Source organism: Bactrocera tryoni, unplaced genomic scaffold (assembly GCF_016617805.1).
Source record: "Bactrocera tryoni isolate S06 unplaced genomic scaffold, CSIRO_BtryS06_freeze2 scaffold_11, whole genome shotgun sequence".
NCBI lineage: Eukaryota > Metazoa > Arthropoda > Insecta > Diptera > Tephritidae > Bactrocera > Bactrocera tryoni.
Genome location: NW_024395824.1, coordinates 2254749 through 2269115, shown reverse-complemented (window position 1 = coordinate 2269115; position 14367 = coordinate 2254749). Strand labels below are relative to the sequence as shown.

General features: G+C 33.7%; 2 protein-coding genes across 3 annotated transcripts in view; one reads left to right on the top strand and one right to left on the bottom strand.

Annotated features, from left to right (window-relative positions):
• Positions 1–14367, bottom strand: part of LOC120779430 (tau-tubulin kinase homolog Asator-like) — a 306464-nt gene that overhangs the window by 46183 nt on the left and 245914 nt on the right. For both annotated transcript variants that reach the window (XM_040111663.1, XM_040111664.1), the window contains exon 4: positions 2910–3351. In XM_040111663.1, the coding sequence (XP_039967597.1) occupies positions 2910–3351 (442 nt within the window). The remainder of the gene's footprint in view (positions 1–2909; positions 3352–14367) is intronic.
• Positions 5451–6544, top strand: LOC120779432 (jerky protein homolog-like). Its single transcript, XM_040111665.1, has 2 exons — positions 5451–5809; positions 5872–6544. The coding sequence occupies exons 1-2, from the start codon at positions 5486–5488 to the stop codon at positions 6346–6348; spliced, it is 801 nt and encodes a 266-aa protein (XP_039967599.1). The 5' UTR covers positions 5451–5485; the 3' UTR covers positions 6349–6544.

Genomic DNA, 14367 nt, shown 5'->3' with positions numbered 1-14367 from the left:
TGGCACGCTTCCACTTGCCGCAATTTCTGGTTGTCAAAGAGCACTTTTGGGGCCATCTTCACGCAAACCTTGCGCATGTTCAAGTTCTCCGTCACAATGTCATGAACCACAGATTTTGATTAATTTAACATCTGGGAAATTAAACGAATACTTAGTAGACGGTCTGAGCTTATCAAAGTTGCAGGTATCCCAACACGGTCTTCATCAGCAATTTCTTTCTGGCCCTCCATAAAGGCCGGGTGCTACCGACCACCATTTCTTGCTAAAGCAACATCTGGGTAAGCCTGCTTGATCATATCAAACGTCTCTGTCGCAGATTTACCCAGTTTCACACAGAATTTAATCGCGTACCTCTGCTCTAACGAACGTTCTTTATCTTGGAAAATCCGGCACAGGCTAAATCGTCAAAACATACGGTGCTGAATTTTGTCAGTTTTTCAATATTATGTATAGTGCCGACATTAATATTTTATTAAAATATATTTTTATATTATATTATATTACTTCTATACACCCAACTCTTTTTTTACACGGTAGATACGTTCCTCAGGAAATCGTGTAAAAATGTTGAAAATTATAAAATTTCAGATATGCATACAAATTATATGACATTTTATTGAGCATTAAAACTTAAAAACATAATTCATACAGGTGAAAAATTGGTAGATTAATCAAAAAACAAAAGAAATCTGTTAATCCAGAATTAAGAACAGAAAAATTAGAATAGAAATAAGGAAAAAATATTTACATAGCTACATAATTATTCGTCGCTACTTGATAACAAGAGCAATTGTATCATCGCTGGAGATATCCGTTTCAGCAATGTAAATATTGAGCGAACAAAATGTGTAGGTAAGAATTATCGAATAAGATGATTTCCCAGTTACTACTATGTACATAGTATGTTCATTTCAGCAATGGTGCTAAGTGTGGTAAAAATAAAAATAATTACAAGACAGTGATTTTGAAACCGTACTAGATTAAAAGTTTTTTGCAAACATTTTTTTTTTCAGCCGGGTAACTTCAAATTCGTGTAAAAAGAAACCGTGTAAAAAAAGAGTTGGGTGTACTTTGTTCAAAAATAATAAATGCACTTATTTCCCAAATTTTGTAACAAAAATTCGCCTTAGATCTCTTTTTTAATTTGTGGTGCAACCTTATCTTTACGGTTTATAACACTTTTAACTTTTTTTGGGAAAGATTCGTATAAAGCCCTTAAATAAACGGCCATTAATGCCTTGAATCACACTTCTTTTACTGTTTGTCAAATTAGCCATTGTTTAAGGTTTTTCTTTTAGCATTTTAGTTTCGTTCTCTATTGGATTTAGATATGGACGCTTAATAGCCAATTCAATGAAGTAATACCCAAATTTTCTATAAATTTTCAAACCTCAAAGGTCAAAATTAACGAATTAACTTAAAAAATGACGGGAGTGAAAAATCTTCATTATCTAACTTACTGAGCGAGTGCGATAACAAGGTGCAGAATTATCCTACAAAATAGGGCTTGGATCATTTTCAGTTAGAGGCACCAAGCTGGGTACCTCCACGTCTGTTTCTGCCCTCTAATATTAAAACTGATTCCGATTTGTACTGGAATGCATCCCAATACCAATGTTTCATAGTATGAAGAAGGCAAAACTGTTAATGTTTCACCACGCCTGCGTCGAACTGCTTGGTAACCATCAGGTCCATTAAGATTAAACTTCGACTCGTGAGAAAAAAATTGCAGAGTTTCAGTTGATTCGCAACCAGTTAAGTTTATTTGTAGCCCAACTTAATCGTTTTTCTCTCATATTTCTGGTCACGAGTGGTTTTCTTCTTAGCAATCGAGTTAAAATATCATTACTAAATGGTTTCTGCAACTCTGCTTTAATCTTTGCTGCGTTTTTTAATCAGTCTTTTATACTTGTTGTGAAGTTATCACGGTATTTTCTTTAGATAGTGCATTTTTTTCTGAAGTTTACTTCCTCTCTTTACGATATTTTTCCAAAAGACCTCGCACTGAGCTTTCGTTAAAATGGATTTGAGCTGATATTTTTCGAATAAACTTTTTTTGATCAGCCAACGATTTTGTAATGATTTTTTGTGACAAAGAAAGCTGCTTTGCTTAAACACTGAATACTGAAAATAAGAAAAAAAAAATGACTCAAAAGTTTCCTGCATAGCCGCATGCCCGCTATATGGGAATTCGGGCAATACCCAATACCGTTTGCAATACATTTGTTAAAAGCACTTTTTGCATCTTTTTTTGCTTCGCTGCGTGTATGTGTAACCATTTTTGACATTCTATCAGGCCGGGTTATTGAACGATGTATGAGTTATCCTAATAAAACTAACTTTTAACTTCCCCCTTACCCCAATATAGTGGCATTTATATAGACCAATAACTTTGATATTTTAGTGAAATAAAATGGACATGCAAACTATGTGATTTTGTAGTAAATGTTAATGAAATTGCTCGCGAACTTGGTCATACCATATTTAACCTATACCTTTTGTTTAGTTGCCCCCAAACTTAACACTTTCTTATTCAAATTTTGATTAAAACTATTATAGGCCCTTACATTCATCAAAAAATGTGTAGATCCACAGCAATTTCAAGAAAAACAGATTTTATGGCTTGTCACTATTTATTGGATGATCATAAAAGGCACACCGAATAATAAATTTTGCAAATAATGTTTTTAATAGTCATAAAGTTGCTGTGCATGCTTTTTATTAAGGTTTCGATTAAAATATTGATAAAAAAATAGATCCACAGCACTTTCAAAAAAAAAAGAGTTGATGGCTACCTACCACTTATCGAGTGATCATAACCCCAAAAATTTTTTTCATTTTGAAAAAAAGACGCACACCGCTTAAAAATTTTGCAAATATGGTTTATAATAGTCATAAAGTAGACATACCTTGCGGTATAACTCGAATTTCCAAACGACCACTTACACAACTTTCGCTTAGTGCCATTTTGTTATTAAAAGTGCTACTGCCGGCAGCACCTTGATGATTTTCAAAGTTCTTGCATGCCTCCGTTGACGATTTCAATTCTTCACAGTATTCATTAGATATAGGCACTGTTGTCTTTTGAAAGGTGTTTGCTTCCATTCGCGAAGGTATGAATTTAAAATTAAGTGGCTGTAAAACATCTTTCTGTACCGCTGCTATTTTGTTGTCACGAAAAAACATATTCGGCAAACTATTATACATTCTCTCTTCATTTTTAATGATAATTTCATAACAAGTCGATTTGACTTTGTTAGGTGTCGCAGATTGGAATTTTTCCGACATGGGAACAGTCGCAGTTATAGTGTCACGTACACAAACATTTCTACTTATATCCATGCGAAAGGCCTAGAAATTAGAGTTTAATTAAGGAGGAAAATGTTATTATTCTCATAAAAATTATACATACATATATATACTGTGTTGGTAAAAATAATATGGACAAAGGTATTTAAAATTTTCAGTTATACTTCTATGAGCAAAAAATAGTAAAACTTTGTTCTGAATTTATATTTCAAAATTTTTGTCGTCCCCTCAAAGTTATCTGCCTTGACCCCAATATATTAGTGACAACATTTTTTACAATCCTCGATGTTAAAGTCAATTTCCGGAATAGTCTTTGATGCGCGTAGCGATTAACGCTTAATGATTTCAATTGACTCAAAACAGTTCCCCAGAGCGGTCGCTTGAGTTTGCCTGATCGCACGGAGCTAAATCAGTCAAACACGGTAGTTGCGGCACGATATTAGTTAAAATTTTGGCGAAAAACTCACCAAGAATGCGACGATGCGTTATCGTGGTGCAAAAACCAACACTCAAATAATATTCCTTTCTAACAGTTTCGCCGTCTTCGATAATTGAAAAAAAAACTGTCAACGTAACCTTTTTTTTTAAGTCGCTGTGACGTAGTTTTTTCGGCTTCGGCTCATCTTTACCACAATATTCAATCGATTGATCTGTGTTTCCAGGTCCGAAGCATAGATCCAATACTCATCGCTTGTAATAATACGTTTTATGATATCTTGGTAGCCGGAAATCATTGTTTCACAGACGTTAAAGCGACGCTGTTTTTCACAAAAATTTACTGATTTATTTAAGAAATCGTGTTTTTTTTAAAGAGTTTTCAACATGGATTTCACTGATCCTTCCGATATTTCAACGATGACAGTAAGATCTCTGACTGATAATCGTCGGTTCTCAAACTCCAATGTCTTTATTTTATTAAGGTGTTGATCATTCGTTGATTTTGATGGCCGTCCTGAACGGGTTCGTCGTCAACGCGGCAAGTAATTTGAACCAAGCATAGATACTTTTTGGCGACAATCAATTATCATCGAAGGCCTTTTTCAACAATCTGAACGTTTCGGCACCAGAAATTTGATTCCGCACACAAAACTTAATGGCACTAATTTCGCTCATCGTAAAAATCGCCCAGTGCTCTTTGTGTACTTCAGAAAGATAAGCATATACCAAACACTAATGCTTATTTTGATGTGAGATTTGGCACAGATGTCACTGACAGTCATGTTAACATAGAAAAAAAAATACTTCGGCGAATGGGTTTTCGCGCGAAATTTGAATTAAAAAGTCTTACTATTTTTGCTCACAATTGTATGTTTGAATTAAACGATATACAGTGGACTCGCGATAATATGAACACCCTAAATTATGAACCCCCCAAAATATGAACACTTTTTGGCTACCATTGACTACTCTAAAATATGAAATTTGGACAAAAGCTCTAAAATATGAACAATATTGTTGTCAATAACGAATTTAAAGCGGTTTGTAATTTGGGGAATTCCCTAGTTATTCGCATTCAATATGCGTGTACATACATAGGTATTTACCCATCGCTCGAAAATGCTTACATGTGCTCATTACTGGGTTTGATTTTGTCTACGTCAGTCGTCTGTAAGAATTTTTAAGTGTTTTTGGTTGGTGATTGCACGCAAGCATAAGTGCCTCTTTATTTTCTTAAGAAATAATCAAATGTAGATAATTTTGAAACATGCACACAAAAAAGCATACGTTTCTGACTTTAAGAGACAAATCCGATATTTTGGAAAGCTTAAGAAAAGGTGCAAGTGTTACAAATTTAGCAACTACATATGGAGGGGCAAAGTCTACAGTATGTGGAATAAAGAAAAATAAAAATGCTATCCTTAAATGTGTTAACAATACATTTATGGGTCCTGGAAAAAGGAAAACTATGCGTCCATCAGAGTATTCAAAATTGGAAAAATCGTTGTATAGATGGTTTTTGCATATGAGTTCCGCTCACCGGGAACTGATGTTAAAAGAAAAGGCGAAGGTGCTTCATTGTACAATTAAAGAAAATTGCCTTGATTTCAATGCCAGTGATGGATGGCTCCAAAATTTCAAAAAGAGATATGGCGTTCGGTTGCTCCAAGTTTCTGGAGAAAAACTATCTTCACAGCCCCAGTTGGTCGATCCATTCAAAAAAGCTCTAAAGACGAAAATGGAAGAGCTTGGTTTAAGCCGGGAGCAAGTTTACAACGCCAACGAATCCGGTTTATTTTGGAAACTTTTTCCACAAAAGACGTATGTATCACCATTAGAAAAAACAGCCCCAGGAGCAAAGATGGAAAAGCAAAGAATAACATTCTTGTGCTGTTCAAATGCAGAAGGATCTCATCAACTCAAGCTCCTTGTGATAGGCAAGGCCAGAAACCCCCGCTGTTTTAAGGGGTTTGACTGCCCTGTTCATTATAGACATTCAAAGTCCGCTTGGATGACTGCCGCTATCTTCAAAGATTGGTTCCATCCTTCATTCATACCTGAGGTAAGTTTTAACTCGTATTTCAGTAGCTTACAACTTATGTATGTGTGTTACAACTTATGTAGGTAACGAAATTTTTGACAAAAAAAGGTCTACCAATTAAGACTCTCCTTTTAATTGATAACGCTTCATCGCATCCACCTGAAAATGAACTTAAAAGTGAAGACGGCTCTATTTTAGCAATGTTTATGCCACTCAACGTCACCCCCCTTATACAACCCATGGATCAAAACGCAATCAGGATTACACAACTTTATTACAGAAACAGTCTTTTGGCTTCAGTTGCTGCAACAGGATGTGTCTTGCTAGAGTCTATGAAGCAAATTTCACTTAAGGACGCTATTATTACAATTGAATCTGCTTGGAATAAAGTGGATGAGGCTGTGTTATCAAAATGCTGGAACAATTTTTTGAGTATGCTTGAAAATCAAGAAGATCCTGAAGATGAAATTCCTTTGAATATCCTTCGAAGGAACTTGAATATGAATGTGGGGGACTTGGAGGAGAGCAAGAAATATCCGACGAAGACGACTATACTGTAGAGTCGCAAAAGACGGTTACAGCAAGAGAAGCTATTGACATATTTAATAATGCTTTGGAATATGCTGAAAGTGAAATGGTTGAACAAAAGAAATTAAATGTATTAAAGAACCTAAGGGAAAAAGAAGTTTTTAAGGTGGTTGAACAAAAGAAACAGCAAAAGAGGATTACCAAAAATGAGCTTCAACTTTTTATAAAATTAAAATATGTTTAATATGAAATTATATCTAAACTGTTTTGTTTACATGCAACATTGTTTTACTTGTGTAACGAAAAAAATTAATAAAACAAGTTTATGTTGAAGTTTAAAATAAAAAAAAATTAATTTAAACTACAGTTTTTCGTTTTTGCACCTTTCGTAAATATGAACAATCTCGCAAAAATTAACAGTCCTGTTTTTAATTAGTTCATATTATCGCGAGTCCACTGTATAATAAAATAATTCAGGTATTATCGGTCATTTAGATAATTTATTATTACTTGAGTAGTTATTTAAGGTTTATTTGAGTTTACAAAGAGCAACGGATACATTTTGTATTTTAGCCTGGAAATAAAAATAGGGACAAACATTAATTCATTTTACTTTTTGTGTTGTTTTATTTAATTATAACTACTTTCTTTCATTCATATCTGATATTTTATTCATATTACTTTCATTTTCACCACCTTCTGACAATGGCATGGAGCTGCCAAGGTTAGTGTATGTTTTCACCATTCCACATATCGGGTGATTTTTTAAGAGCTTGATAACTTTTTTTTAAAAAAAAACGCATAAAATTTGCAAAATCTCATCGGTTCTTTATTTGAAACGTTAGATTGGTTCATGACATTTACTTTTTTGAAGATAATTTCATTTAAATGTTGACCGCGGCTGCGTCTTAGGTGGTCCATTCGAAAGTCCAATTTTGGGCAACTTTTTCGAGCATTTCGGCCGGAATAGCCTCTGAATTTCTTCGGAAAATGTTGTCTTCCAAAGCTGGAATAGTTGCTGGCTTATTTCTGTAGACTTTAGACTTGACGTAGCCTCAAAAAATAGTCCAGTAAAGGCGTTAAATCATGATTTTGGTGGCCAACTTACGGGTCCATTTCTTGAGATGAATTGTTCTCCGAAGTTTTCCTCAAAATGGCCATAGAATCGCGAGCTGTGTGGCATGTAGCGCCATCTTGTTGAAACCACATGTCAACCAAGTTCAGTTCTTCCATTTTTGGCAACAAAAAGTTTGTTAGCATCTTGGTTGACATGTGGTTTCAACAAGATGGCACTGCATGCCACACAGCTGGCGATTCTATGGCCATTTTGAGGGAAAACTTCGGAGAACAATTCATCTCAAGAAATGGACCCGTAAGTTGGCCACCAAGATCATGCGATTTAACGCCTTTAGACTATTTTTTGTGGGGCTACGTCAAGTCTAAAGTCTACAGAAATAAGCCAGCAACTATTCCAGCTTTGGAAGACAACATTTCCGAAGAAATTCGGGCTATTCCGGCCGAAATGCTCGAAAAAGCTGCCCAAAAATTGACTTTCCGAATGGACCACCTAAGACGCAGCCGCGGTCAACATTTAAATGAAATTATCTTCAAAAAGTAAATGTCATGAACCAATCTAACGTTTCAAATAAAGAACCGATGAGATTTTGCAAATTTTATGCGTTTTTTTTAAAAAAAAAGTTATCAAGCTCTTAAAAAATCACCCGATACATAGGTGTTCTATAGGATTGAGATCCAGGGACTCTCTCGTCAACTTTATTGCGCTCAAACCACGGTTTTACCAGTTTCGAAGCATGTTTCTGTTCGTTGTCATGCGTGAACTCCTATTTTAGTGGCATGTGCTTCTCCGCAAAGGGCACCATTAGAGTGTTGGGGATGTTGCAATAATCTGTTGAACACATTTTGTCTTGTATCCAATCAATCGGCCTAATTCCAGCCGCCGAAAAGCGTCCCCATAACATCCTTGATCCAACTACGAATTTAATTGTTTTTCGTGTATCCCTGGGATCAAAGTCGCGAACGACTTCAGATCCAAATAAATTAGTTTTTGTTTTATCCTTACAGGACGTTATGTCAATTTCCACAAAGAATGCGCCTTTGAACAATTTCAATTCTCTATTTTATATTTTATTTGCTTAACGGGACTTTTCTTGCACTTTTTCAAATAAGACCAATTTCTTGAAGTCGGTTTCTAACTGTGTGACTGATCACCGATGCATTTAGTAATTTTTTAATATCTTAAGATTATAAAAATGGATCCTGTTTTTAATTTTTTTCCGATTGTCTTAACTGAATAATGGTTTTCACTTTCCGTATAACGTTTGCCGCGATCCATTTTATATAAGAATACTACGGCCACGTGTTGCAGTGGTATACCTTTTATACTCTTATTCATATAATAAACTATTTAATACAGTGAAAATTTCATTTACGAAAAAGGCGAAAACTTTTTGTTTGTATAAGAATCCAGGGTATTGTACTTGATGTTTTAAATATGTTCATACCAATCAATTTCATTGGAAAGAATAACGAATTTAAGGCTGTTTTCCCATTAGGTTAACAGAAACTGTTAGTTCTAGTTAAAAAAAGGTGCTTTACCGGAAGAAGGAAACTTGGTTAAGTTTACCACAGCTTGACCGACAAATGGTTGCCAACCAGACATTGAGCAAATGGTCCTTAAGATTAGGCATTTTGCTTAAAATTATAATTACAGTTGAATTTTCCCAACTCGAAATTTGTATGCAATTTTTCTTCTATTGCCAATTCAAGAGTTCAAGTTATGGAGAAATTCGAGTTATAGAAGTTTGCGTTATGGAAGTTTAACTGTATTATATTTTTTGGAGGGATTGTGAATACATGTGTATGTTTAGAAATATATACAGTGAAATCTCCCATAAACAGATACTGACCAAGCAGCCTTTCTGTCCAGTTATTAGAGTTGTCCGCTTAATTGATTTTACTTAATAAATATCAACAAATTGTAGGATTGGTCAATATATTAATGGAGATATCCGCTTAATGGAACGCCCATTTAACAGAGCGTCCATTTAATATAGCTTTCATTGTATTTCTTATTTATGAATTGTTTTGACTATCCGATCTTTAAAGTTGCTTTAAACCAGTGTTGTCCAATGCAATAGTATGTATGTAGCTTTCACTTGTGTGCGTAAAGCGTTACTGCAAACTGTGTTGGCAGAAAAGTACACTGAATAAATAATGAGCAATTTTTTTTTATAATGTTGATGAAAATGATTTAAGTTCAATTTGTACAAATGTTGATCAGTGCGTTTTCCATTACTTTGTCCACATTTATCTCAGAATTATACTCCTTAATTCGAATGAGGTCAGCTATATGTTGATCCGAAAGATTGTTTTTATACTTATTTTGGACCAATTTAAGTGTTGAAAATGACACTTCACTGCTATATGTGGATTCATATATGGAAAATAATTTAAAAACTTGTGTTTTTATGTTATAATATTTTGTTTCATCTATTTTCTTCCAAAAATTAATCCCTGATTCTATAGCCAATGATAAATCACTCCGCATCTTTAGTAATTTTTCTTGAACCTCAGCGTCTTGATTATGAAGGGTGCAATATTATTATTATTATGAAGCTCTATTACATTTCGAATGATATTAAAATCACTGAATCTATTTTCATAATTTTTTAAAACGCTGTCAACTATATCTGCATATGTTTCTAATTTGTTTTGATTGGGAAATTCCTGAATAATAGCTTTTGTACATGGCATATTTGTTGAATCATTTTTCTTAACCTGTTCTATTAAAATTTTGAGTTAGTATCCAAATTGCTCTATTGAAGTTAACAAATCGAATATGTTTATATTTTTTCCTTGGAGCGAGAGGTTTAATTTATTTAAAAGTTCTGTGAAGTCAATCAAAAAAGGTAAGTCCAATAAAAAATCTGGACTTTTCAAAGAGGTGAGAAGAGTTTGTGAAGAGGAAGAAGAATCTTGCTCCAAAAACAATACAATTTCTTTTCGCAGGTCAAAGACCCTTTTTAGACTTTTGCCTCGGCTTAGCCAACGAACTTCGGTATATAGAAGTAGATCTCCATGTTCGGCGTGCAATTCGTCTAAAAATTGTTTGAATTTTCGATGGCTGAGGGCATGGTGACCCTATTTAATTTTTTTTTATGGCTATATCCATAGCCTCTATCATATTAAGTTCCTTCGCAAAAAGGGCTTGTTGGTGTATTATACAATGAAAGGTGGGAATTTTTATATTATTTTTAAGTAAATAACCAACAAGCCCTTTCTTTTTGCCAATCATGACTTTGGCCCTATCGGTACAAATTGAACTCAATTTATTCTTATCAACTATAGAAAAAACATGTTCATTTACGGCTCATATAAAGTTTCGCCTTTGACATTACCGTGCAACGATAAAATACAAACAATTTCTTCGAAAATTTCAAAGTTTGCATTTATGGTTCTAACACACATTACCAGTTGACACAAATTGTTACTATCCGTGCTTTCATCCAAACACAAAGAAAAAAATTTGCAATCAGAAAGCCGTTTTTGCATACAATTTTGAATATATGAGCTAATATCTTCACTTCTACGGGCAATAGTTTGTTTTGAAAGTGGAATAGTCGCAATAACTCTACACAATGTTTTGCCTTCTTCTCCAAAGCATTCTAAAACATTTTGAAATAGTTCTTTAAAGAACACCCTATCGGTAAATGGACGGCATTGTTTTGCTAGTGACAGCGATACAATATAAGAGGCTTTTTCTTTTTGGAGCGTATTTTTTTCTTTGGAACACTCATGTTGTTTTTTATTTTTCTGTTATTTTTGATATTATTATCAGTATAATCGAAATAATTTAAATAGTATTCTGCTTTTTTTTGTAAAAGCAGACTTGATCGTTCGGTGAGGATTCATAATGTCTACATAATGCATAACGTGTAAGATGTGCAATGACTTTATTACAAATGAGACAATATTTTCAACAAAAAAAATTTGTCTCCCATTCAATTTTAAACATATTCATAAATTACGCAAGGGGGTATTTTCTGGCAGTGTAAAAAATTAGACTTGCGCATACGTGCTAACTCACAGAATTCTGAAACGCCACTGAAATAATTAGCTTCGCCATACGCTGCTGCCGAACCAAGCTATTCATAGATATACGAGCAGTTTACTGGCTCTTTCGTTTTTTCTGAAGCTGGCAGAAGAGTATACGTGTTTGACGTCGCAACAGCTAGCCTATGCCCCGGGCATAGGAAAAATGCATTTTGGCCGACAGTGCTTTAAACTTAACACAGTGTCCTAAATTTTGCTAAAATCGGTTCAGTAGTTTAGGAGTCCATCGCGGACAAACAACGTGACATGTAGTTTTTACATATAAAGATTTACTTGTTAAGTAATACAGTTCATTTCAACAAAACTTTAAGTAGACTTTCAATTTCAGAAAATTTCGTTGCGATCTTTACCAGTTTTCTGGACAAACTAATAAATAACTAAATTAATCATTATTTTTTGTGGCAATGCAATGACTATTACAGTACACAGTGTGTTTAATTAAAGTACTGATTGATAACATTACAGTTTAATTCAATATTGTGGAACGAATGTATGCAAATCTGTGCTACAAAATATGTGAATAAAGCTGATGTCCCTATAATTATTTCAATACTGTATATACATATACAGTATATGTATATACGCTTTGGAATGTTCAATTAAAAAAGACAAAAAAGATGTAGTTTATTCAAAAGTTAAAATGCTAGTGAAAAGAATGTTCTGGTTTTTGGATAAAGCCCCCACATTTTTGATAATGAAATATTCAACAGCGAATTCGAAATCTTCAGATATGACCGGCTGAACAGAAAAGGAAATGGTGTCTTGTTTGCTGTTCATTCTTCAATTCCATCTGAAGAAGTCGATAATAAAATAAAAGTAAAGAAGTAAAAAAAAATATTATACGTAATCCAAAATTGTTCTATGATTTTGTCAACTCCAAACGCAGGATTTCTTATTTTCCGTCCGCTATGAAATATATGTCTAGTATGTCTAGTGACAATCACACCATTTCTAATATGTTGGCTGAATTCTTTAGGTCCAATTACTCTCCAAAATCTCCAAAAAATGTTCCGCATCAGCACAAGTTATGTCCGATTTCTATCATTAATGCACGTATCCATTTCCGAAACAGACGTCTTAAATCAGTTAAATATGTTAGAACAATCATACAATTATGGCCCAGATAAAATTTGTCAAATATGTCCATATTTTTGAATTAGAAATTTGTCATCAATCGTTCGCCGTCATTGGCAATTTTCTTTGGTACGACCCATAAATGTGAATTATAAGGACTATTGCTCTGAACTATTATATTTTGTTTTAACATCTCATTTATTTGTCTGTCTACTTCAACACGATGCACAACTGGGTATCTATAAAGTTTGGCATAAAATGGCGAATCCGTCTTAGTTTTAATCCTATGTTGTATAATACAAGTAAACGGTAAATTGCTTCCTTCTTCATAAAATATGTTTCGGTAATCGTTCAGTTCCTTCTTTAATGTCGCTTCAGCCCTTCAATTTAAATGTTTTGTGCTATTAAATGCACTAACGCCTAATTCGTTTTGACAACTAAATACCTGCAAATTATCTTTTTCAAAATACTTGTATTCCTCTATTTACTTCGTATTCTTCTTCTTCACAAAAATAAATCGGTAACAGTACATTGTTTCCCAATATACCGTCAAAGTAGTCGTGAAAAGCTAATTAGATAAAACCGACAAATTGATTTTCTTTCCGAAATTCTTTAAAAACCGGTACGCGGTACCGTATATTTGTTGAGGCATTTCCGTTTAAGAGTTTTATATTGAAAGATTACAAAGTCTAGGATTTATTATGCTAAATTCAACACCAATATAATAAATTTCAGTTTTTTCAATCTCGTGTTTATGACTATAGAGGGTAATTTCCCTGATGGCCAAAGTGAAAATTTTGCTTATGTTCGTTCAAACCTATATCCACTGGCTCAAGTCTAGGTTCTCTATGGGAAGAGTTGTTGTTGTTATGAAGATGTTGGTTATGTCGGTTGTATGATTGCATTTGAAATTGATTTCGACTTTGTCCTGATTGTGTAGCAAAATGTGGTTGAAATTAAAATTTACGATTATTATTGTTGTATCTTCTCGGATTTCTATAATTTAATGTTTGTTTGAAATTCCGTTCATTTTTATTACGGTTATGTTGGGGTCTACTATTTGAATTTGGGACTGTATTATTTAAATAACCGTTTAACCTTATAATGTCAAAAGCTTCTTTTAGACTGGTGCTTAAACGAACTTAACGCAATTCTTGCATTGCTTTCACTGTTAACTTCGGGGAGTTTGTTTTCGTTAAAATACAGTGCATTGTTCAAACGACATAAAAGTGTTGAAAATTTATTATAGAAGTTCTCAATTGAAGAGTCACAACGACATGCTCTTATCTTGTCAACTAGTTCTTCAACTCGAGAAAAACTCGCCATGAAAGTCGATTAAAACTTGTTTAATTAATGGTATCTAGATTCTCATTCATAAGGAGGGATCTTCCAGCACTGCGCGTAATTTTATCTTTAATGTTGCCCATTAACAATACTTTATATTCGGGTGGAAAAGAATCCAAAATAGGCACCATTAAATCGATTCTTTCAATGAAATTAAGGAGAGCGTCTCTATTACCCTCATAAAACAGAAAAGGGTTTAAATTACTTGAAATGAGTTTGAATTTGCTGTTTATGTCTAATTGCTCCATGTCTAAGACTTTTTTCTTTATTAAAAATTTTAATTTTATTTTTTACTTTCTTTAAAAAGTTTATAAATCTCTTTATAAGTAATCGAAAAAATTTACATTGTAAATTATTATTTTACGAGAAAACTCGATTCTCGAGTAGAATCCGAATCGAGTTTACCATCCGTACTGGCAGCCATCGCGTGCACATATAATAACCTCCGTACAATAACCACCACAAAAAAATGATTTTTTTTCGATGTAATTTATATGGAA